Below are 25852 nucleotides of genomic sequence, written 5' to 3'. Positions count from 1 at the left end.
GGTTGCCATACTGTCCAGCTCGGACTGGAGTGAGTAGTGACATCTGGTGTGCTGGGTCTATGGGCAGCCAAAGACATGCGAGTCCTGGACTTTTGTGTCTTTGAGATCCGCCCTCTCTTCCCAAAGACTGAAGCGCAAGGAACAAGACAAACCACAGTGCGTTCTTTTATTGAAATAAAAGTCACGAAGTATTCGATGTGTTCTCGCTAAAATGCTCCGCACTTCTGCCAGAATTCCTTGGAATACCGATGGTTTCCTAGGCAGCACCGACTTCTCAAGCAAGCAGTAACGCAGCTTAGTGCATTCTAGACTACAGAAGTATCGAGACGTAGTAAATGCCACCAAACTTATGGCGAGCTATATATGTATGTATCGTTAGTACTATTATTTCTATGCGCACCGCCCTATACTTAGCCGATCGTCCAAAGCCGATTGGCGCCACTCGTTCTCCACACGAGGGCAACTGTCCTACCACCATGTGTGGGATTTTCAGTAGCGTGTAAAATAGTGTAGCAGAAAAAAAATGAACATCGGTAGTGAGTATCGATTTGCTGGCCATCGCTTCAGCTGATGCATTCCCAAATGTTTGATTAATATTATTTCATAAACTGTCAAGGCCAAGACATCGATACATCATAGAAGGAGGCGCGTTTCTACACCGATTTGCGCGACTTGTCCAATAGAAATGCTTGGACTTTATAAATTACAGCCACGAAGAACTTAAATGTAATATCCTTCATAATTTAACCGTGCAGTGCAGTTGGCAGTCGGCAGCGACAGCAATTTGCATCACGTAGGAAAGACAAAGCCGAACACAATTTTGTCTTTTAAGCAGGTTGTTATCGAATGTTCCAATTGAAAATCGTTCTCACATCCTGTGTACAGGCAAAATTCGCTGTAGTGGTTGATGTCGAACGGTAAATCCACAGAAAGGAATGAAGTTGCAGAACACATAACACGACACTTGCGATTTACCAAGTGACATTTGATAGACGTGCTCAGTGCGTGAAAAACACGCGCTAAGAGATCATCACTCATATGGCAGCACACATAAATGCCCCCAACCCTTACACATGTAAAACAATTGCGAGCAGTGTTTTCTCGAAACACAACATGAAACCGTTCGCTAAAGTATGAGCAACGAGTTTGTTTTCACGACGCGGCAAACAAGTTGCGCTTGAAGCATGCCTTTCAAGGATAAGTCATTCCCATGCGGTATTATCCATATAAATCACGATAAAAAACAGTAACGCATCAGAGCACTGTTCGTTCGCTACGCGGCCACAGTGGCAGGGGCTGCAGGGAGCTCTGGCCAAGTGAAGTTCATGGCGAGTCGGTGTCGCGGAAGGCACTTGAATGCCTGTCGGAAACGTGGTGACGCAGGAAGGGCGAAGTTGCATATGGCGATCTGCGATAAGGGTGAGAGAGAAGCTGATGTATGTATGCATGTACGTGAGTACGCATATATAAATAAATAAATTAATTAAGTAATAAATCATTTATTTATTTATTTATTTATTTATTGAATACCGTCAATCCCCCATGGGGATTATTACAGGCGTGAGCAACAAGCCACATCAGAAGTGGCTTGTTGATCATCATCAGAAACATCATCAGAAATAATCAGAAGAATAAGAATGGGCTGGGGTGCGTTTGGCAGGCATTTTCAGATCATGAACAGCAGGTTGCCATTATCTCTCAAGAGAAAAGTGTATAATAGCTGTGTCTTACCAGTACTCACCTACGGGGCAAAAACCTGGGGGATTACGAAAAGGGTTCTACTCAAATTGAGGACGACGCAACGAGCTATGGAATGAAGAATGATAGGTGTAACGTTAAGGGATAAGAAAAGAGCTGATTGGGTGAGGGAACAAACACGAGTTAATGACATCTTAGTTGAAATCAAGAAAAAGAAATGGGCATGGGCACGACATGTAATGAGGAGGGAAGATAACCGATGGTCATCAAGTGTTACGGGCTGGATTCCAACGAAAGGGAGGCGTAGCAGGGGGCGGCAGAAAGTTAGGTGGGCGGATGAGAACTAGTACGTTACCGGTAGGTAGGAGTAGATTTTAATGGAGAGAAAGAAGGAGAGGTCGGCCTGGAGAGCGTGTCTCTAGCCTGCTACTCCTCACTGGGGAATGGGGAAGTGGGAAATACAGTGAAAGGTAGGTGGCGGATGATTATGATATGGTACAATGATATACTATATACACGTTGTCCAATATGCGGATGCGCACTGGAGACGCAATACACTAAGAGTAATCTTGTCCATACAAAAAGTAATTTTGCCACAAAAAGGTTTTGCGCAAACACATTTCGCACTGCCTACACATCTCACAGCTTCTAGAGGCGATCGTGTAAACCACTCTAACTTAAAAAGTTCAAAAGTGCTTTTATGGCACTTTGGGCACTGTCAACACTCCTCCACGCGTCCAAAAGCTTTTCTTCTGAAAAGGGGCGGGAGTCCAAGCTGTCAACTGTAGATCTGAGTTTTCTTCGTTCGGCCGCATATTGAGAGCACACGCAAAGTACGTGAGCTATTCTCTCGAGAGTGTGACAGACGCTACATTCAGGGTCCCGTGTTTGTCCAATCTTGTGAAGGTATCGGTTGGCGTATGCCACACCCAGCCGTAATCGATGAATGAGCGTTTCCTGGCTTCTCCGCAACCGAAGTGGATGCCGGAATTGTAATCCAGCGTCAAGTCTATGGAAGTATGGGAGAGGCCTTTGCCCTGCAGTGGGCGTAACCAGGCTGATGATGTTGATGATGATGATGAGTGTGCGGCAAGCGGGCGAACAATTCTGAGCGCTGGCACGCATCAGTGCGCCACGCTCCTAGCCTTGGAGGCCACGCCCGGACACTAGATGGCGAAGCGCGTCCAGAAAGAAAAGCGAGCGAGGAGCCCGGGTGGCCGCATAACGCGTTTCTCAGCGTTCATACCAAATAGTTTTTAAACTTCCTTGGTTCACACGCACCGGTGCCCTATGTATGTATGTATGTATGTATGTATGTATGTATGTATGTATGTATGTATGTATGTATGTATGTATGTATGTATGTATGTATGTATGTATGTATGTATGTATGTATGTATGTATGTATGTATGTATGTATGTATGTATGTATGTATGTGTGTATGTATGTGTGTGTATGTATGTGTGTATGTATGTATGTATGTATGTATGTATGTATGTATGTATGTATGTATGTATGTATGTATGTATGTATGTATGTATGTGTGTGTGTATGTATGTATGTGTGTATGTATGTATGTATGTATGTATGTATGTATGTATGTATGTATGTATGTATGTATGTATGTATGTATGTATGTATGTATGTATGTATGTATGTATGTATGTTAAATGCGTAAGCACGGCATCGCTGTTTCTGCATAAAAATGCGAATATTGTATTTGTTGCGACAGAATCACATGGTGTTCCAATGAGTGAGTTAGTGAGTGAGTAAATAACTTTATTGCAGGTCCGGCGAGAACGCGAACTCGTCGCGCACCCGGCTAGTCCCACGTCGGGGCCGGCACGCCTAGCCCACCGGCCCGGTCGCGGGCATGCCGGACGGCCAGGATTTGCTTCTCTAGAGTTGGGCTACGCAGAAGCGAGTCCCACTCCTCCTTGATAAACTTCGCTTCTTTTCTTTTTTTCTTGCTTTTCTAGCGTCTATACTCGCCGTGTTGCTTAGTGGATGTGGTGTTCGGCTGCTAAGCACGAGGTCGCGGGATCGTATCCTGGCCATGGCGGCCGCACTTCAATGGGGGCAAAATGCGAGAACACCCACGTACTTTGATTTAGGTGCACGCTAAAGAACCCCTGCTGGTCCAAATTTCCGGAATCCCATACTACTGCTTAGCTACCGGTATTGTCGTGCTATCTGGCGCCTACCAAAACTTGGTTGACATTTGTTACAGTTGACAGTGTTACCTTTATATCGTTATGTATACTTTGCCTCTGACAGCTCACATTATCCCAGAAAGGAAGGTTTCATTCCCGAAACGTCTGGGCTCCTTTAATAAACAAAAATTTCCATTGAAAAAACTTACACTCAATATGCCCTGTATCCTTAATCCTATATGATCCTGTCCGAAAACCGGCTTGTCCCTATATAAACCCGTATGGCCATAGAAGAGTGTGAGAGGCACAAATGTTATTTATTTGGGATGTGTCTAATGGGAGTATTTAAACGAGGGTCTCTTAGCCCAACAGCCCGCTCTGCTACGAACTAGGCTATACGCATACATGGCACGACAGAAGCACCGTCTTTCCATGCCCTTGTCAACGAAATGTCAACAAAATGAGTTGATCCCTTCAGCCCCAAAGCACCGCTACCAATCACTTTCTTGGTTGTACGATTAGTCTAGAGTGAAGAAAAGTTCTAAACTACGAAGTAGTTGCTACATTAACGCGCCAACGTTATATAGGACACTTGTGTAATTTCCGTTGATGTCGACGCAAAATAAAGAGGTGCGACCTTGAAAATAGTGTTATCAAAAGCCAGGGTGGCTCGATCCTTATACCAGCACACGATGTGCGCCCTTGCAAGCGTTTCAACGTGGTTTCTAACCTGTTACGATCCCAGAAGTTGTACAAGTTAAAGTATGGATGTACTCAACCTGATATATAGTTTTACAGTCGCACATTTGCACCGCGCAGACTTTTCAGGGTTTTCTCTTACTGCCCGTCTTTGTATAGAATAGCACAGAATTCTATCAACAGAGTAGTTATGCAAAAAATTTTTCAAAAGTGCATCTAGAGATGTAACTTAAGGCTTTTTTGCGTTGATACCGGTTACAACATTTCACAGCGGCGAAACGGCAAATTTTCCGTGCACACGCAAACATATTCACGGAACAGGAAAAAAGGCTGTCTCTGCTATTAACTGCAACAAAAGATCAACAGAGAAGGGGTGATGTAAGAGACCAGTAAATATAGAAGAAGTAACAGAAGCCGACAAACGCCGACAAATAAACGAATAATGCTAACACAAGACAAACGTTTTCTCACTTGAGAAATTTTCAGCGCGTTTCAATTCTATCTGTAAGTTGAATGAACGAATGAATATAGGATGTTTAATGGCGCAAGGGCCAGGTGTGGCCAAAGAGCGCCATGCTAGTTATCGGTAAGTTGCTCCACAGGAGCAATACGCTGTTTGTTTCACCGCCGGACATTGCCCGTAATCTCAAGGTTATTGAACGCACGCGCACAAGACTTACGTTTTCCCGACGCTGACGGCCCTGTTTCCCGCACCGTGCGAAACAGGTGAGATAGAAGAAGAGCTGCTCGGGTTGAAAGCTCCGGAACGGGTTCGGTGGGTCCCCGTCTGACGAAGGGTCGCGACCAGAGCCCGAAGAAGATCGGCGCCACTCGGGCATATCCAACAACCCGCTCGCCGCGTGCGTCGCGATGCTTTCACTGTAGACGGTGCCGATCTCCTGCTTGGTCGCGTCGGGGAAGATGCCGCTGGCGTTGAACGTACGCTTGAATTTCATTAGGTCCCGCACGAACCCTTCTGCCTTGGGTGGGACGCGGCCTGAGTGGTGGGGCTGCGCGCGTAACGTCAGGTGAAGTCACTTTCAGCGACTTGAAGAGCATCTGCCGTTGGTATCAGTGAATCGTCAACGGTGAATAAGCTCAGCGCTGCAGACGTTAAGAGACTAAATTTATCTGGCAACTCGCCATTCGCGGCGGTGCACGTCAGGATCTGTATGTGGCAACCGTTACAATAGGTGAACTTGCTAAAATTTTCTCAACAAAGCTTGGTAAGCTATACGGTAGGTTTAAGCTTTATGGTCGCAAAAGTTAACCGAACGAGTATGTGAAGCGTGACCGCGGTTTTAAGAGTAGCACCTGTCTCCCGAAATTCGCACGAGAAATGCGTGGTGAAATTCTCCGATCCCCCTTAGCCCTTTTTCCCAGCAGCCACTTTCACGTTTCGCATATTCCCGTTTTATTCCCCCCACTGAAATATTCTTTGCGGTGTCACACTTCAGGGCCGCCCAGTGCTTCCATCACACATTCGAAAGCGGTAGTAATACCTCCAAGTAATCAGAACTCACACATGCACCTATGGAACTGTGACATCATTGTAATTAAGAAATGCTTTGGCGCAGCGTAGTTACATCAAACACTGACAGTAGTAGTAGCTCTCCGCAGTTTTCGTTTTTACTTTCAGTTAAATCATCTTATTTATTTATTTATTTATTTATTTATTTATTTATTTATTTATTTATTTATTTATTTATTTATTTATTTATTTATTTATTTATTTATTTAATTGTTTACTTATTTGAATAACTAATGAATTAATTGACTGAGTCCCTAAGCCTATACTAGAACTTTCTGGGAGATGGTAGTGGAGCGGTTAAGGTTATTTGTGACCCTCTGTGGTTCACCAATCCATGCAAACGAACATTGTTAGTGTACCTCACGATCGTTTTACGAAAGCGAATATCTCTTCTTGGCTCTGTTAGCAGACAATGGTGGTGGACCTGTTTCACATTACAATCCGCTGTTATGCGCAATCATGTTGAATTATGGCAAATAAGACGGCGATAAATAGCGCGACGGTTTACAAGTAGGAAGTTCATCGCCTATTTTCTCTAAAGATAGGCGTCACTTACTTGAAAACGACTGTCGTAATATAGTGCAATTCGAAGCAGCGCCGATATTTGGGCGATGGCTCGGGTTCCAGCTAGAGCTGAGATCACGGCGGCTGGGTACCATGGCTGGTATAGGGGCGGAGATGTCAGGAAGTGGGGAATCGACACTTCGCGAGTCACAATCAGCCGGTAGACTTCGACACTAGCGAGGCCTGGGATGTGGTGGATATTGTGCTTTGGCTGTCGCAGCGACTGTTTGAAGAACGTCACTGTTGCCCTGGCCGCTGCTCGGTAAAGATCGAAGAAAGGCGCGTCCGTGTTGTCCGAGAGGTAGGCCAGAGCGTTATCTAGCGTTTCCCACGTGTTCGTCATGTTGAAGGAGTTTGCTCCGACGTTCGTCAAGATTGCGCTCGCGAATGCTTGTGGTACGTCGCTGTACGAGTGAAAGAACGAAGCCAGTGAGCGTGCGGATAAGCGCGTGATGGTCCAGGTTGGCCACAGGTTCCTCTGCGCGTCACGGTGCAGCTGCCACATCACGAGTGGCATCACCATCTCCAGAGTTTGGATGCACTTGGAGAGACGCTGGTTCGCTTCGCCGTCTCGTCCACCCACTTCGAGAAGCATGCGGGTGCTCAAGTGTCTGGACACCAGCGGCGACAACGCCCAGACCACGTACGCGCCAAGGAACAGCTTGAAGCTCTCCTGGAACCCGCTGGGGCTCAAGTGCTCCGCGTCTAGCTTCGCGATTAAGTCAGGCTGCAGAACGACAATCTCGTCTTCGGGCCACAGCTGCGAGTCATCCGGGAGGTGGCCGTTGATGGCCCTCCGGAGATCCGGGTCGCTGAGGTTGTAAAACCGTGGCAAGGCGTGCCTTCTCCAAAAGCCTCGCACGAGGTCTACGACCTCAGAGTGTGTCCGCAGCACTTCCCGGATCATGATGGAGTAGGACTGTCCCTCGCGGCCGACGATCTCCGCGCAACGCCTCAAGTAGTCGTCCTCTTCGCTCCTTTCGGCGAGGGCCTCTATGTCACTAATCCATTCGCGGATGCGTGGTTCCAGAGTCATATAGATGGCGTTAGCGGTCGCTTGGGAGGGGTGGCGACCAATGTAAAAGGCCAAGAACATCGGCATGCCAAACTCCAATGACGCTGTCACAAAAATGTCGAGCAGCTGCTGGCGGTTTGTCGGAGACTTGTTCGGCCACGGGAGACCCAGTTCCTGAAGGAACGCGACGACTGCCGAGACGTTTTTCGTTTCCCCCTGCGAGCATTGTGGAGGTGGTGATGGACGCCATGACACACAGAACATCTTCTAAAACGTCTCTGTTCAGCACTGCAACGAAATGCGGCACCGGTGCTTCCTCTGTGTGCGAGGTTTATTCTCAGCAAAGCGGAGTTATATAATGCGGAAACGACTGGTGGTGGGGACTTGGGAAACGCCAATCGTGTAAAAGGGAGTCATCATCATCATCATCATCAGCCTGGTTACGCCCACTGCAGGGCAAAGGCCTCTCCCATATTTCTCACGGAATCCCACCACAATATGGCCCGAGTAATTCACCAATTTCCTGGAAATGAGGCGGACCTCCTTTTGGCTCTCAAAGCCCAGTACTTCCCCACACAGCCATCGGAGCCTCTGCCACCCTACACTGGCACCCCTAACGAGCTCCTAGAGGAGGACATTCATCAACATGAGGTACCAGCGGCAATAATGGGCTTGAGACGCCACACAGCCCCGGGAATGGACCAAATTACCAATAAGGCACTCGTAAATCTTGACAGCCCCTCGCTACTAGAGCTTACCGCTCATCTTAATGAAGTATGGAGGAAAGGAAACCTTCCCGAGGACTGGAAAATAGCCGAGGTTCGTCTGATACCGAAGCCAGGCAAGCCACCAGCCATTGAGAACCTACGACCGATCTCCCTCACTTCGTGTGTAGGAAAGCTCCTAGAGCACATCGTTCTCAATCGGTTACAACCATTCCTGGAGGACTCGGGGAAACTTCCAACAACGATGATAGGATTCCGTCCACACCTCTCAACTCAAGACATCCTACTTCAGCTGAAAGAGGAGGTGATTATACCAGCGACACGCAACTCCCCCACGGCTATCCTCGCCTTAGATCTTAAAGGGGCGTTCGATAACGTCAAGCACACAGCAATCTTACAGAGGCTAAACGCGCTGGGCTGTGGGGCCAGGACGTACTCCTATATCAGAGATTTCCTCTCAGATAGAAAAGCCATCCTAAAGGTCGGGGACAAAGCCACAAACCCCTTCCTACTGGGCGGGCGCGGCACACCACAGGGCGCAGTGTTATCCCCTCTCCTTTTCAATATCGCCCTAATAGGCCTACCACCGCTCCTCGATAACATCCCAGGGATCCGGCATGGCCTATATGCTGACGACATTACCATCTGGTCGTCCACAGGGTCCATCGGGGAAATGGAGAACCGCTTGCAGGAAGCTGCAGACGTGGTGAGCGACTATGCTAAGTCATGCGGGCTCAGCTGCGCCCCCCAAAAGTCGGAGCTACTCCTGGTCTCACCGCGAAAGAAGCACAGATGCGACTCGCCCACTATCAACATACAGCTGGAGGGACACACCATCGTTCCGTCTCGGAGCGTAAAGATATTGGGAATGGTTTTCCAGTCGGATCGCACCAATACAATATTAATTCAAAAGCTTAAGACTACAACAGCCCAAGTTACGCACATGATCCGGCGAATAACAACCAAGACAAGAGGCATGGGGGAGGCGGACACGCTTCGGCTTGTCCAAGCCTTCGTCGTGTCTCGAATAACCCACGCTATTCCGTACGCACTACTCAACGAGACGGAACTCAAGAAAATCAACACAATGATCAGAAAGGCATATAAGCAGGCGATGGGTCTGCCAATCAGTACGTCCACAGAACGCCTACTACGACTAGGTGTGCACAACACGGCCGAGGAGCTGATCGAGGCACATTTATCCAGTCAGCGAACAAGGCTGGCGATTACGGAAGCAGGGAGGTCCATTCTCTTACGTCTGGGGCTCTCTGCCCCTATGAGCCATCCGCCGCCTCAGACTGTGAGCTTACCCCATGCCATCCGGAGAAAAATCACCGTACGTCCTCTGCCTCGCAACATGCACCCAGTGCACCACGCAGAGCGAAGGGAGGCCCGCGCCCTGGCCATACACAAGCGATACGGAACTTTACCCTCTACAGCCTACACTGACACGGCTTCTTACTCCAGACGCGCAGCCACAACAGCCACCGTAGTCGTCAACACAGAACATCAGAGCAGCGTTTCGCTCACACGAAACAATCCCCTCCAAGCCGAGGAAGCGGCCATAGCCCTCGCTCTCTCCCAAACAGAGGTTGAAGTCATAGTGACCGACTCCCAACAGGCGTGCCGCAACTTTGCTAGCGGCAGAATTCATGCCACTACACTCCGGATCATCAATCAAAAGCCGCCAACGAGATCAGTCATGATCATCTGGGCGCCAGCTCATCAAGGCATTCCTGGCAACGAGGTCGCCAACCACGTGGCTCGAGATCTGACCCACCGAGCCGACGCCGAGGAATCTGAACCCGAGCGCATGCACCCTCTAGTCTCTTACCAAGACATCACACAACACTACAAGCTAACCCGCAGAACATATGCACCCCCACACAAGTCACTACCTAGAGAGCAGGAGCGATTCCTCCGGGCTCTACAGGTCAATACATTCCCCCACCCAACCAGGAATCACCTCATAGACCCTACAAAATTCTCTCCGCAATGCCGCTTCTGCGCAGAGCCCGGGTCCCTCAGGCACATAGTAGGAGGTTGCAGAGCGGCACCATTAAATCATCCGAACCCTTACCCCACTAACGAGCTTTGGGAGAGAGCCTTGGCCAGCTCCGACCTCGAGGATCAGCAACGGCTGATTGCGAGGGCCCAGGACGCGGCCCGAGCTCAAGGCATTCTGGACTGAGGACGCCTCTCCCTAGCTGCTTCACCTAATAAAAATGTTTATTCTCTCTCTCTCTCCCATATTTCTCCAACAACCCCGGTCATGTACTAATTGTGGCCATGCCGTCCCTGCAAATTTCTTAATCTCATCCGCCCACCTAACTTTCTGCCGTCCCCTGCTACGCTTCCCTTCCCTTGGAATCCAGTCCGTAACCCTTAATGACCATCGGTTATCTTCCCTCCTCATTACATGTCCTGCCGATGCCCATTTCTTTTTCTTGATTTCAACTAAGATGTCATTAACTCGCGTTTGTTCCCGCACCCAATCTTCTCTTTTCTTATCCCTTAACGTTACACCTATCATTCTTCTTTCCATAGCTCGTTGCGTCGTCCTCAATTTGAGTAGAACCCTTTTCGTAAGCCTCCAGGTTTCTACCCCGTAGGTGAGTACTGGTAAGACACAGCTATTAAACACTTTTCTTTTGAGGGATAATGGCAACCTGCTGTTCATGATCTGAGAATGCCTTCCAAACGCACCCCAGCCCATTCTTATTCTTCTGATTATTTCTGTCTCATGATCCGGATCCGCAGTCACTACCTGCCCTAAGTAGATGTATTCCCTTACGACTTCCAGTGCCTCGCTGCCTATTGTAAACTGCTGTTCTCTTCCGAGACTGTTAAACATTACTTTAGTTTTCTGCAGATTAATTTTTAGACCCACTCTTCTGCTTTGCCTCTCCAGGTCAGTGAGCATGCATTGCAGTTGGTCCCCTGAGTTACTAAGCAAGGCAATATCATCAGCGAATCGCAAGTTACTAAGGTATTCTCCATTAACTTTTATCCCCATTTCTTCCCAATCCAGGTCTCTGAATACCTCCTGTAAACACGCTGTGAATAGCATTGGAGAGATCGTATCTCCCTGCCTGACGCCTTTCTTTATTGGGATTTTGTTGCTTTCTTTATGGAGGACTACGGTGGCTGTGGAGCCGCTATAGATATTTTTCAGTATTTTTACATATGGCACGTCTACACCCTGATTCCGTAATGCCGCCATGACTGCTGAGGTTTCGACAGAATCAAATGCTTTCTCGTAATCAATGAAGGCTATATATAAGGGTTGGTTGTATTCCGCACATTTCTCTATCACCTGATTGATAGTGTGAATATGATCTATTGTTGAGTAGCCTTTACGGAATCCCGCCTGGTCCTTTGCTTGACAGAAGTCTAAGGTGTTCCTGATTCTATTTGCGATTACCTTAGTAAATAGCTTGTAGGCAACGGACAGTAAGCTGATCGGTCTATAATTTTTCAAGTCTTTGGCGTCCCCTTTCTTATGGATTAGGATTATGTTAGCGTTTTTCCAAGATTTCGGTACGCTCGACGTTATGAGGCATTGCGTATACAGGGTGGCCAGTTTCTCTAGAACAATCTGCCCACCATCCTTCAGTAAATCTGCTGTTATCTGATCCTCCCCAGCTGCCTTCCCCATTTGCATATCTCCCAAGGCTTTCTTTACTTCTTCCGGCGTTACCTGTGGGATTTCGAATTCCTCTAGACTATTTTCTCTTTCATTATTGTCGTGGGTGGCACTGGTACTGTATAAATCTCTATAGAACTCCTCAGCCACTTGTACTATCTCATCCATATTAGTAATGATATTGCCGGCTTTGTCTCTTAACGCATACATCTGGTTCTTGCCAATTCCTAGTTTCTTCTTCACTGTTTTTAGGCTTCCTCCGTTCCTGAGAGCATGTTCAATTCTATCCATATTATACTTCCTTATGTCAGCTGTCTTACGCTTGTTGATTAACTTCGAAAGTTCTGCCAGTTCTATTCTAGCTGTAGGGTTAGAGGCTTTCATACATTGGCGTTTCTTGATGAGATCTTTCGTCTCCTGCGATAGTTTACTGGTATCCTGCCTAACGGAGTTACCACCGACTTCCATTGCACACTCCTTAATGATGTCCACAAGATTGTCGTTCATTGCTTCAACACTAAGGTCCTCTTCCTGAGTTAAAGCCGAATACCTGTTCTGAAGCTTGATCTGGAATTCCTCTATTTTCCCTCTTACCGCTAACTCATTGATCGGCTTCTTATGTACCAGTTTCTTCCGTTCCCTTCTCAGGTCTAGGCTAATTCGAGTTCTTACCATCCTGTGGTCACTGCAGCGCACCTTGCCGAGCACGCCCACATCTTGTATGATGCCAGGGTTAGCGCAGAGTATGAAGTCTATTTCATTTCTAGTCTCGCCGTTCGGGCCCCTCCACGTCCACTTTCGGCTATCCCGCTTGCGGAAGAAGGTATTCATTATCCTCATATTATTCTGTTCCGCAAACTCTACTAATAACTCCCCCCTGATATTCCTAGTGCCTATGCCATATTCCCCCACTGCCTTGTCTCCAGCCTGCTTTTTGCCTACCTTGGCATTAAAGTCACCCATTAGTATGGTGTATTTAGTTTTCACTCTACGCATCGCCGATTCCACGTCTTCATAGAAGCTTTCGACTTCCTGGTCATCATGACTGGATGTAGGGGCGTAGACCTGTACAATCTTCATTTTGTACCTCTTATTAAGTTTCACAACAAGACCTGCCACCCTCTCGTTAATGCTATAGAATTCCTGTATGTTACCAGCTATATTCTTATTAATCAGGAATCCGACGCCTAGTTCCCTTCTCTCTGCTAAGCCCCGTTAGCACAGGACGTGCCCGCTTTTTAACACTGTATATGCTTCTTTTGGCCTCCTAACTTCACTGAGCCCTATTATATCCCATTTACTGACCTCTAATTCCTCCAATAGCACTGCTAGACTCGCCTCACTAGATAACGTTCTAGCGTTAAACGTTGCCAGGTTCATATTCCAATGGCGGCCTGTCCGGAGCCAGTGATTCTTAGCACCCTCTGCAGCGTCGCAGGTCTGACCGCCGCCGTGGTCAGTTGCTTCGCAGCTGCTGGGGACTGAGGGCCGGGGTTTGATTGTGTTGTTCATATAGGAGGTTGTGGCCAAGTACTGCACCAGGGTGGCCAATCCTGCTCTGGTGAGGGAGTGCGTTACCGGTTCTGGTCACCGGGATCAGGCCACACTCCAGACCTGTTTATGCAATTTTATCAACACGCGGATTTTTTTTTTTAATCCGGTGGAAAAAGGGAGTCAGATAGTGTCAAATCGAATTTCGCAGAGTTTCTAAATACATGGTCCATTTGTTAAGTTGCTAATTGGGAGCAAATTTATTTTATTGTGCAGCCAAACCGAACAGAAAGCAGAAGGCAGAATAAAGCTTCCCAAATAGAGCCATTGCTAATTCAATGTGCAGCTATTCTTTTTCTTTGATTTGCGCCATCTTGGTGCCGAAGAAGCACTCGCATATGTTTAAGACAGTAATTTGTCACTACAATATTCGCCCTTACAATTTCTGCTGGAGGCATTTGCAGTTCATGTTTAGAACTTCTGCCTACATTGCGGAGTAGAAGAATCTCCCTCATGCTGCACTGTACTTTGCAATAATAGCAGCATTAACAAATGATTGATTGACGAGTTACGTTGTGTTACGTGCTGGAGTAGGTACTATAACAAGTACAGCGACAGTTCTTTAGGGAGTAAACTTCCCACGTCCTTCATCAGCTAAGCGCAGGGAACAAGGCACTCCCACAACCCTATAAGGTAAATCGATAACTGCTACATTGACAACACGACAGTAAACAGAGTTTTATTATGGTTTTCAAAGTTTACTCGCACAAACCTTTGAACATAGGTGACAACCAATGCGCCGTGTGCTATTGTCATTCATTCATGCATTATTAATAATTTTCATTCATTCATTCATTCATTCATTCATTCATTCATTCATTCATTCATTCATTCATTCATTCATTCATTCATTCATTCATCTATATCTAGAAAAACAGTAAATAGTTGCTTGCCTAGGGGGCTGGAGTAATGGCTCAATACCCGCCGTTGTTGCTTAGTGGCTACGGTGTTGGGCTGCTAAGTACGAGGTCACACGATCAAATCCCGGCCGCGGTGGCTGCATTCGATGGAGGTATGGAAGCTTGTGGAACTTCGCATGTAAGTGGACCCATGTTAGACTTGGCACTGCCGGTGTTAGTGTACTATACTGTACGTGGTTTTCCAGGTAACTTCTCACGTTGTCCAAAGCTATACTCTTAAACCCGTTCTGCGATAGCTTGAGCTAAAGAATGCCGCGTTTTAAGAAATCGAGGGCCTCCTTAAAATCAAGGAATAACCCAATGGTAAGTAACTTATGTTAGAAGTTGTCAGTTACTGTATCTTTTTTGTCGAGTAAGATCATTTCTTCAGGCTTCTTCTTTTAAAATCTGTATTAATTTTTTGATAACGTTCTTTTGCTGGAAGAAATTCTTCTTTCCTCCATAACTTTGGAAAATAGCGATAGAACAGAGATTGTTCTGTAGTTAATATAATTTTGATCACTTCCCTTGAAGATGACTGATACCATTTCAATCTTAAGTTGGTCAGGGAATGATCTAGAGCTTGTACGTCTACTCCGCAAGCACTGATGTTATTTTTTTTTTCTTTTTCACAATAGATCATGTATCTCTGATGCTGTGGTAGGGGACATAAGTATGTTTGAATCTGTATTACCACTAACATGGAACGTACAGCTAACACTACTGATCAATGAAGGAGCGAATGTACCCGTCTTTAGAGAACGATTCTCGAATTTATCTGCATGGCAAGTGCCTGTGAATTCAATGCAGCCGCCGCTACCGAGCAGCATGCTATGCGCTTGAATTGCCGCAGCCTGCCAAGAGACCAGGCAACGTTGCAAAGTAGTGGCTACGGCAGCGTCTACGTAGTCGAACAAGCCAATCTTATTTGCGTGTGTGTTCGAAGTGTGCATGCATCATGGCTGTACACTCCGCACGGTTGTATTCCTGATCAGACCAGCGAACCCTTTAGTGAGCGACTGCCGTCGTTGTATCCTTGCTTCACTTCACACGAATGGCGAAGATCCGCCGAGCATATCGTGCTGGAACGTGCCTGATCAGCGAGGTTAAATCTCGAAGCAGATGTGCGTGCCTCTGATAACGGGTACTTGCTTACCCGACTCAGGCACCGGAAAAGGAATCCTGCAGCCCTTCCCTTGGCAGTGGCCGAACGCGAAGGGATCTTCTCGAGCATCATGCCCATGACGATGCGCCTGCTGAAGGCGGCCCGGTACATGTCCAAGGGGGACAGGTAGCGGGTTTTCCTCGCATCCCAGCCACTGCACACATGCCTACGAATGAAAAAAAGCATATGTCAACCTGTTGACATATCCAGCACGAGCTAAGCCTTCGCAAAACTAAAACCTAAAGGCGTGGTTACCAACATGCAGCGTGGAAGAACGAACAGTTCTGCACACGAGAAGGAGCTGTGGCACGCAGACCCTACATTTTATTCTACCTTTCATATTGAACCACACAAAGATAGACTATGGAGACACTCGTACATTGCCCGTAAGTATCTCAAGCTTCACTAACTTTGTAGTTTTTTTTTTCATGACACAACAATATTATATTATAAAAATAAAAAAAAAACATTTAATAACCGCTAGCGGCGAAATGGACAAGTATCTCCTTCGCCTGTATAAGCAGTCTGGTTATTTCTACTTTTTTCGTCCGTGTATAAGATGGAAATTTGAGATCTCATTTGCGCGATGTGCACAGAGATGGCGTTCCTTCGGTGTGTGATTTTTTTTTTATTCCTGATATAAGTTATGGTACACATGTGCTGTGCTGCTATTTCCCGCATTTGTTGTCGGGCCTCGAACTTTTTCCAGCCACATTTTGTCACTTTTCGTCTGCAATTCGTTCCACTTTATTTTTGTGGGAAACAGTAAACATCCAACTAAGGTGTTGGTGACAAAATTATTGAAGAAACGTTGAGAATGCGCGCACAGTTACTCCTAACTCTGCGTCGATCCTGTCGTGAAGAATCAAGTACCAGTACATCTCCGAAAATTCCGAGTACACAAAGCTCTAAGTTTCAATCAAAACATGACTTGTGCCTAATTGCTTCATTGTGTGCATACAAGACACCGAGTCCGACGACAACTCGAGAGACCACAAATAAATCCGTCATGACGCTTGTCTCCAGAGACGTCGTCATTGTAGTGGTGTGCCAATTCCACGTGTTGATGCTTATCCGGGCAGGCGAAAGTGCAAATTAATGCAGATTCTTAACCCTTCGTTCCGTGTCGTCGTTCAATAAATCGTCGATATGTTACTGCTCCAGAAACAGTACCATCGGAGCACTATGTGAGCCCTGCGTAAAAGATGATAGAGCAAGAAAAACTGCTGCGCTAACACCACTGTGACACTGCAACCACAACAGTAACAGCAGCTAAGTGCGGGTTCATGCGGGAACGGTAGAGGTGGCTGCAAGGAGGCTAGATGTTTAGTGGAGAAGGGCCGACAGACTGGAGCAGTCAGGTGGAGAAGGAAATACACGCTGCATGTACAAACCTTTACTTTTGGCAAAGCGATACCTGTCTCCATCCTAATACAAAGGCAACGTGTTCAATGACCCTTATATCTTAAACACGCCATCTTCGTCATCTGGTCAATTTCCTTCTGTGCTCTATCATTCGCGCATAATTGCTAACATATAGCTAAGCGCAGGTTTTAGCATTCCTTCCTTGATCCAAACACGAAGGAAAGAAAAATGGAGCAGCATCACAGCATGTCCCAACGTGAAGCTCTCTTTACCGTCGAAAGGCTTATACGTCTGGGCTCCTATGCACAAAAACGTTATTACGCTAGAAGTGTTCGTAAGGTGTTAGCTAGTTGTGATTCCGGACATAATATTAGTGGATGTGACCGGTCAGCGCCAAAAAACACTTACGAAAGAAAAGCTTTATGGATTCCGCCACCTGTTCGTCAGCATCTTACAAACTTGCTGAATTATTATTGATGCACTTAAACATACTTGATAGGAACTTAAAGCGTTTATGTTTAATATTTAGGGATTAATAACTGTAAATGAAAAAAAAAATTGATGTATTAGTAGGACCGATTTAGGAATTCGTCTAAGCCATTGCGCAAAAAGGATTTAAGCGCCACTTGGTTGATCTCTAATAACTTTCCTACTGTTTTACCTCGTAGGGTAAACACCACCTCATCTTTCACCATAACACTGCAAACAAGGACGGAAACCGTTGCTGCTTCTCTCCTTTCAAAGCTGTGCAAACATTGCTTTGTGCTTGTGTTTGGCCCATTTTTTTGCATTCGGTGTCTGAGTGCTGTTCAAAAGGAAGCGGTGTTCGCTATATTGCAATCTTACCTCGGTAGTAGCTAGTTGACGTTTGTTCAATGTAAGCTGAACCAATACAACTAAACGAGAACAACGGAGCAAACACTCAGCAAAGGGACAGTCAATTTTTGCGATGACGAACATGCGAAATATGAATTGGTGATCACTCCAACAAAGAGTGAAAAACCATCTGATTGGCAGTGAGATGGACAGTTGGCACAGATCCACGAGTTACAGTAGCACGACAGATGAATAACTTTTATTGACCTATAATAATTCTTCGTTGGTCTCTTGTCTACTTCTGGGAAAGCGCACAGCCAATTAAACAAGACAGGTAGCCCCATGTTCTGTAACACCACCATTTATTTCCTTTTTTTTTCTCACTACAGCACAGGCTGGGACGACAACATAGCCCCGTAGTTATTCCTGAATTATCCACTCGGAGTGACAGATGATAAGAACGGAAAATCAAGCTTATCATCCCTAACATAATTTGTGAATTACTAGTAGTATTATCACGCTACCTGTCTTTGGTGAAATGGTCGTATTGTATCCTCGAGGCCAGCCGCTAGCCTCGGGGGCGATAGAAGCTCTGGATATCAGAAGAAATGCGAACAAATGTCTCTGCCAAATGTCCATCGCCCTAGCGACTAAGTTGACTATTTTATGATCACATGTACAATAATAGCAGTTTCTTTTCTTGTACTTGCATATAAAATCTTCTTATCCTTTCTTGCCCCCTTTTTGCCACTAAGCGCTTTTCATACAGTTTCCTGTCATCACGTCTGTCGCAGTAGCCTATTTTATCGTTCATTTCCGTGGAATCGTTAAAGGCGTTTCACCAGTATAAAGGACGCCGAACGTGGCTAGTACTTTTTTACAGGTCGTAGAATGAAGACTCCCGTGGTGCCTCAGGCGAACGCAACATTCAATCACACCGAAACAACAAATAGTTGCCCTACTCTGACCAGGATAACTATGCGTTTGACAGCTAGCATTTCTTTCCATAGTAATGCAAAAACTTCAGCAAAGTTTTTCAATGCGCCGACGAGTGGAAACGGCACTATCTGTGGAGCCTTCTCAGCGACACTACGAAAACGATGGACGTACATTTCGCTCTCCTGTTGTTCTTGGCCACGCGTGGCTCAATCTGACGTCTCGGTGGCTAAGTTTCAAAACCCGCATCGAAGACGAAAGCAGGCGACTCACTCGTAAAATTCATCGCAAGGGTGCACGCTGTGGTCGAGCGATCGGCCCAAATCCTGGTCGAGGAACAGGCAGCCGCGTTCGCAGGACCCGAGGCGATCCGCGAGCAGCACAGGCGGGGTGAACAGCGTCACCGACGCGGTCACGCCCAGGCCCAGCACGAAGGACACGTAGCGCAGGCAGCGACCCACGTGCGAGTTGTCGAAGACGAGCTGCTCTTGAGGCCGCTCGTCGACTTCCTGCCGTCGGGAGCGTCCTGCACTGCCTACCGGGCGCCTCCACGGTCGCCAGGCGCCGCCTTTCAGGCCCCTCTTCAGTTGGCTCGAGTTGGGTGTCGAGTTCGGCGGATTCATGACGGTGCGGGACTTGAAGCGACGTTCGTTCTGCATCCAGCTGTTTGCCGTTTTCATCTTCTTCTGCTCGTGCTGCCTCGTGCCGGGTACGTGCATCTTCCAAATGGAGACCTCGCCCACTGCCGCGACTCGGTGGCTATCCTGACAAATTGTAAAGCAGAAACACACACCGAGACACACAGAAAAAGTACGCAACATACGAGCGTCTTTTTTCTGTAGGTATGTGTGTATCTACGCTACAATTCGTCGTGATGTCGAACGTACAAGTAATCACCGATATTACAGCGAAGCTGCCTATGGCTAGGATCTGAGGATGTCGTCGTGGGAAACGTCCACAGAAAACTATCATCATCAACAGCTCACACCCTCAAATGCAAGAGCTCAACCCCCCCCTCCCCCCCCCCCCTAAAGCAGAGGCTACAAGCACTGAGCAAAGTGAAGCGAACTGTGCATACATTCTTTGGAACCACATAAAATATACAAAACAGCATATGCTTCAATGAAGAACAAGCTCAAAACAAGCATATGAATCACATAAATGATAATAATGAGCGTAAAAAAAAGAAAAAAACGCAGGAGAAATTGCTTGTTCTTACTAATTGAATTAAAGAAGTGATAAATTTTTATTGCTTCATTCATTCCTCATATGATTATATCATATCCTACATTATCATATTTCATATGATAACATCATATAAATATTATCACATTTGTCATATCACATATTTCTTGAATTCAATTAGTAAGTGCCAGTAATTTTCCCTATGTTGTTCTTGGCGTGTCTGTTCGTTGACTTCTCATGATATCGTTAATAATTGATGATAACATGCTCGTGAGCCTACATGCAATGCGAAGCACGTAGCGCTCTCCGCATACGTTTCTTGGTAAATATTACTCTTGCGCAAGCGACAGCGGAGACGGCAGCTTGCGCTGGTTATGAAGTTATAGCTGAGTGGCTCGAGGTCGAGGGTTGGTATTTTGCCACGGCGACCACATTAAACTGGAGGCGTAACGCAAAAATGCTCGTGTACTTTCCTGCAGAGGCGCTTTAAGAACCACCGGTGGTCAAACTTGTTCCGTGGCGGCCAGATACGACTTTCCTGATACCTTACCTAATAACCCCGCTTTTGCTGTGGTGCGGCATAGCGCATTAATCAATCAATCTTGACACTGTCATTGTTACGATAGTGACCAAGGTGGTTGTAAGTAGGTTTAAGTTCTATTCACGGACATGATTCAGCAACAGCGACTGCCTCTCGTCCGCGCAGAACACGTGATGAATAAAAGCGAGTTTTGTCGTCCGCATTACAAGCACTCCTTTCTAATAGAGCCCGCAACTCGGATCACGCCCTGTTTTCAACTAGAAGCAAACAGTAGTGGTGGTTTTATGCAGGCCCTGCTCCTTATAGCAACTTTTCAATGTAGAGAGGTAGTTTTTACCCATTTCAAGAGGTCGTGCCTTATCGTGATATAGCGAGCCACCACCGCCAGGTCTAGAACGCGGATGCTCCGTCTCAGAATTCTTCCCACGCTCGAAGTAGCGTGGCACGCAGTTTACAATTTAACTAGGGTAACAAAAGTTTACCGCGTTAAGATTCTCAAATTATCAATAGTTTATTTTATTTCTTCAATCATTTTATCTCAAAAGTCTTTAGAGCTTTGTTCTCAGTTACACATTTATTTTTCTTTAACTCACGCTGTGATCAACAAAGTTCATTCTTGGTTAAAATTTTCATAAAGGAACCCGTAAAACCCCCTGCTATTCAGCCAGTCCTCCGTAGAAGGTATGACTTAATGTTTGCGCACAAGAACAAGAACTTGGCACGCACTCGAACATCCAGAATCATCAACAGTGTGCGCGCTGCTGGTAATTAGATTGCGCGCATCGATTTAGTAAATATGTAATGTACATTTAATGAACACTATTTCAGTGAATGGATAGCTGTGTACGTCGACGGGCAGTTTATGCACTAAGCGTTTCATTTCAAGTCCATCCTCGTCTTTTGTATTCCCCTTGTGTTACCAGGGGCCCTCATGTTACCATATGAAATGTATCGGGTTTCCGTGCAACACAAGCGTCACTTATACTGAGCAAACGCCGGCTACATTGGCGAGGTTAGGTCCATGTGCAGCAAAAAACACTCCTTCTTGTGTACCACGCCTTTCAACGCGTACATTTTCGTGTGCATGCGTCAACATCCTCCCTTCTAGTCCAGTGCCCAAGGAATGCCAGTTTCGCGAGTTTGTAGTAAAGTTTCTTTCGGCGCATCTTGTCTTCACTGCGAACAGTAAAAGTGTCCTAAACCAAGTAAGTTTACTTCATCAATGGCGCATCTTGCAAGCATGATTGTTTTGTCATACACGATAACAATGAAGATTCCCGTTACAAGTCTCCGTTAAAGGTGCTGCATTTCACGGAAAGCTGAGAGGAGCATGGCTTTGGATATGCATAGGTCACATATTCACAAAAGATTCTGGAGTCTCTTTTTTTTATGCTATACGTATCTATTTAAAATATAACCTAGTGATTAGCAACGAACATTTCCCATCTATTCACAATGAATGTGTGTTTACACATGATTTCGTTTGATGTACAACAATTATTTGGTAGCAAGTGTACATACTATTTTCCCCAGTCGCTCACGTGGTTTTCACACTTTTTAATCATGAAGCCTTTAAGTGCAGCACGTCTCTCCTTGGAAAAAGTTTATTTGCTCCTAAAGAGATGGGAGGCCTACGCCCAGCCGACTAAACTGCTGGATCACATTAAAGTTCTCTCTCTCTCTCTCTCTCTCTCTCTCTCTCTCTCTCTCTCTCTCTCTCTCTCTCTCTCGGAAAGAAATCATCAGAAAGGCGAGACAATGAGGTTCAAAATAATATCTGAGCATACACAACGCAATAGAAAAATATTGCAAATTTTCCGAACCTTACATGTACACAACGCTCATTGACAGACTGCACAAATAAATTGCGAAGCGACAAAAATGACACAATTTTTCTCTTAGGCACTGAAAACAGCTTTTTGACAAGGTCACTTACAACTGTTTTATCTTCTTTGCATAAAGGCCCATGTTCTGACTGCATTGACGAAAAAAAGTGATATTTGAACGATACATAATATAGGAAAGTTCTGACCTGGTCTGAAAAGGGTAACAAAGCAAAAATAACACGAGCGAGCAGGACGTGCATTGGCTTAACAATGACAAATGTCTGCGGCCTGAAAAAAAAAGGAACCGCGGCTTCGCATAAGGTTACTGGTTAGGAAAGACTGGTTAGGGAAGACGGGTTAGGAAATGCAGTCATCGACGCGTAAACTTCGCGGAGTGCAAGCACCACCTTAAGAGCAAGACGGGCTGACAAACCAAGTACTAGTACTCAACATGTTGTCAGGTTGCCTGTATTTCGACAAAGAAAATTGTAGATAGGAAAAAAAATGAAGTAAACGTCTGTATCTGCGCGCAAAACAGCAGCATTCTGTCGCCAACTTAAAGACTATTTTTCACTGCCTTCAACTTAGGATCTATGATGGCCTTGGACGCTGCAAAGGTAGTTGCAATCCCGTCTCTTCAACTCTCACATCTATGGCTTCGTTTCTTTTTGCTCGTATACGAACGAGAAAACGAGAGGCGCCTCCGTTCTGTTTACTTCTCACTCGTACAGCTCCAGCCATTCAACGGTTTATGGACTGTCCTCAAGGTGGACCATTACAGAATACACACTAGCCCTGTGCGAGCTACTTGAATGAGGAAGCTCAAAAAAATATAAAAGGAGCGAACGCTGATCTTCTGGGGGATAACAAGTCCCTCGGGAGCATCGATGAAAAGCTAACAATCAAGTGTGAAGCTTTGAACAAACAAATGTCCCAACAAGAGCAGAGAATCACTGTATCTGAACAATACTCCCATAGATGTAACCTTGATATTAAGGGACTACCCAAGCTTGTTGGTGAGGCCTTTGGTGATACCCTTCACGGAATTCGTGAACTGCTGAATGTGGTTATCACCAAAGATGATGTTGAAAATTGTCACTCTGTACCCGCGAAGAGAGCCACTTCAATACCAAACATTGTGGTGCAATTCAGGAGCCGTTCTAAGCGTGATTCGGTGCTTCAGAAAGCAAAGAAGATGAGCATCTCGACACGATCTCGGTCACTCCTCTAACACGCCTGTGTTCACAATGAACATTTATTCCCAGCTCTAAAGCAACTTCTTGGCATGGCAATAGCTAAAAAGAAAACGGGGAACTGGAAGTTCGTGTGGATGAATGACGGGTGGATTCTTGCGCGGAAAGATGAAAACTCGCATGTTCAGCACACTCGTGACACATTCGACGTTGAAAAGATTGCTAGAAGCGCTGTGCGCGATTGTGGTACGGGTTTTCATTCGTCACGGCGATACCACCTTGTGACGTCGCTAATCTTGTAGGAAGTCGGTATCGCGACAAATTGTTCTGCCTTTCTCTAAACATTCGTTCAGCGCGACACAATGAAGATAAACTGCCTTTCTGGATGCGTTTTCTTTTCTTTTTGATGAAACAATGATTACGAAAAATCGGGAAACTCTAGATGACCAGATTTACGAACGAGGTGGTTACAATATTTCCTATCTTAACCAAATAAAGGAAAGAGGTGGTGGCCTCGCAGTGCTGCTAAAAAACGGCACAGGTTCTCAAATACTGCCAGAATTTTCTTATGTCAGTGCTGATATTGAATGCCTAACTCTTAAGTCACGCGATTACGTTTATCCTGTCGTGTATGGACCGCCTGATTCCCCTGTAAATAATTTCAGTAGTAGTCTTCAAAAACGATCAAATTATGTAACTGACAACAACTTAAAACTAATTCTTGGCGGTGACCTTAACATCAACCTACAGGAGTCGTCTACTGTCACAATGGCGACTGTAGCTACAATTGAGTCAAGTGGTTATGTGATAGTAACAGAAGCTCCCGCACATGTCACACCTAATTCGGCTACGTTAATTGATCTATTTATTACAAACATACACAAGGGTAACGTGGAGACGGGTGTAATATCTTTTGACATTAGTGAACACTTGGCACTTTATTTTTTACGGAATGTGCTATCAAGAGAGATAGAGAAAGGTTTAATGATACGAAATGCAAAAACCCGCGGAATTACTCTCTAGAACAGTCCGAAACAACACTCATTTTACCTTAACTGCATTTACCACAAGCCGTTCTCAAACAGAATGGAGTGCAGTGTGTCATTCAAAAACCGCAGATTCAGCATACGAACCATTCATTGCAATCTTTAAACAAATCTATTTTGAACATTTGAAAGAAAATGTTGTTAAGAAAAATTGTTGATGTCGAAAGCCGTGGATAAATCAGGAATGTTTACAAATGATCAAAAAGAAAACAAAACTGTTCAGAAGGTTCTTAAAAGCTAATGACATTTCAGACATAAACCCTTTAGAGAATACCGCAATAAGGTCAACGATTTTATTAGCAAAGAAGAAAGAAAAAACTTGAGTGAACAATTTCGTGCAGACTACTGCAATGAGAGTGCAGAACTCTGGAGGAAACTTGATGCTTTGCTTCATGAGACACCAAATGCTCCAGCAATTACTGAAATGAACATAGATGGTCGCGTGCTCAAAAATTTAGACCATGAAGAAAAATACAATCATCTTCTCACAAATTTTGTACAGCCAACACAAAAAATGCGGTGAATGGTAACTGATGCAGTGACCAAACAAACGAAGACCATCTTTCTCCAACCAGCCGACTATCAAGAAGTATCTTTTAATTTTTCTGCGCTAAAGAACAGCATCGCGCGTGGTATAGACGGCATTCAGATTTCTCCGATCAAACATGCAATCCACATGATAGCTCCTGTGCTCTCTCACCTTTATAACTTGTCTTTATCGATCGGCTGTTTCCCAAAAGAAATGCAAACGTCCGTTGTCGCAGTGCTGTATAAAAAAAGGAGACAAAAATGAGCTTCAAATTATCGACCTATTTCTATATTACCCACCATGGCGGCGGAGGAGAAGCAGGCGTTAAGCGCTCTCCATACGTGGGCCCATCCCGAAGATCCCGAAGGATCGCGTTACAGGTTCCAGAGCCCACAGGGGTATGTGCCATTGAGCTTGGACCTTTTATGCACTAGGATAGGCCCACATGATCATTTTTTTCTGTTGACACACGCCAAAAGAACTACGGAAGGTCAGTCATATACTGCTTTCGCCGTAAAACTAGAATACGTGTTATCGCAGTCGCGGCATTACACTTTCGCTTTGAAATCGTACCTTAAGCACCCCTCCTAGTATGTAAAAACTAACGGTTCCCTCTCTTCTATCCAGGCAACAACAACTGGGGCACCACAAGTTAGCATTTAGGGCCGTTGCTTTTTAACGTATGTAAAATAACATTGTGAAAATCAGTGATAAACCTAAAGACGTATAGTACGCAGATGCCACTAGCATTTTCTTTACCGTTAACGA

The 25852-nt window shown here is 45.7% G+C and overlaps 2 protein-coding genes across 4 annotated transcripts in view; one reads left to right on the top strand and one right to left on the bottom strand.

Moving 5' to 3' along the window:
- Window positions 1-4275, top strand: part of LOC135899597 (uncharacterized) — a 373133-nt gene extending 368858 nt beyond the window's left edge. For all 3 annotated transcript variants that reach the window (XR_011514086.1, XR_010563658.2, XM_070537557.1), the window contains one exon: window positions 3488-4275. The gene's annotated coding sequence lies outside the window, so the exon portion shown is untranslated. The remainder of the gene's footprint in view (window positions 1-3487) is intronic.
- On the bottom strand, window positions 819-19445 carry LOC135899537 (uncharacterized). Its single transcript, XM_065428816.1, has 5 exons — window positions 19038-19445; window positions 15639-15813; window positions 6639-7877; window positions 5232-5561; window positions 819-1408 (listed from the first exon to the last, which is right to left on the bottom strand). The coding sequence occupies exons 1-5, from the start codon at window positions 19442-19444 to the stop codon at window positions 1274-1276; spliced, it is 2286 nt and encodes a 761-aa protein (XP_065284888.1). The 5' UTR covers window position 19445; the 3' UTR covers window positions 819-1273.
- Window positions 19446-25852: the final 6407 nt, after the last annotated feature.

Source organism: Dermacentor albipictus, chromosome 4 (genome assembly GCF_038994185.2).
Source record: "Dermacentor albipictus isolate Rhodes 1998 colony chromosome 4, USDA_Dalb.pri_finalv2, whole genome shotgun sequence".
NCBI classification, from domain to species: Eukaryota; Metazoa; Arthropoda; class Arachnida; order Ixodida; family Ixodidae; genus Dermacentor; species Dermacentor albipictus.
The sequence above is the reverse complement of the archived record's forward strand: the minus strand, read 5'-3'. Positions and strand labels throughout refer to the sequence as shown.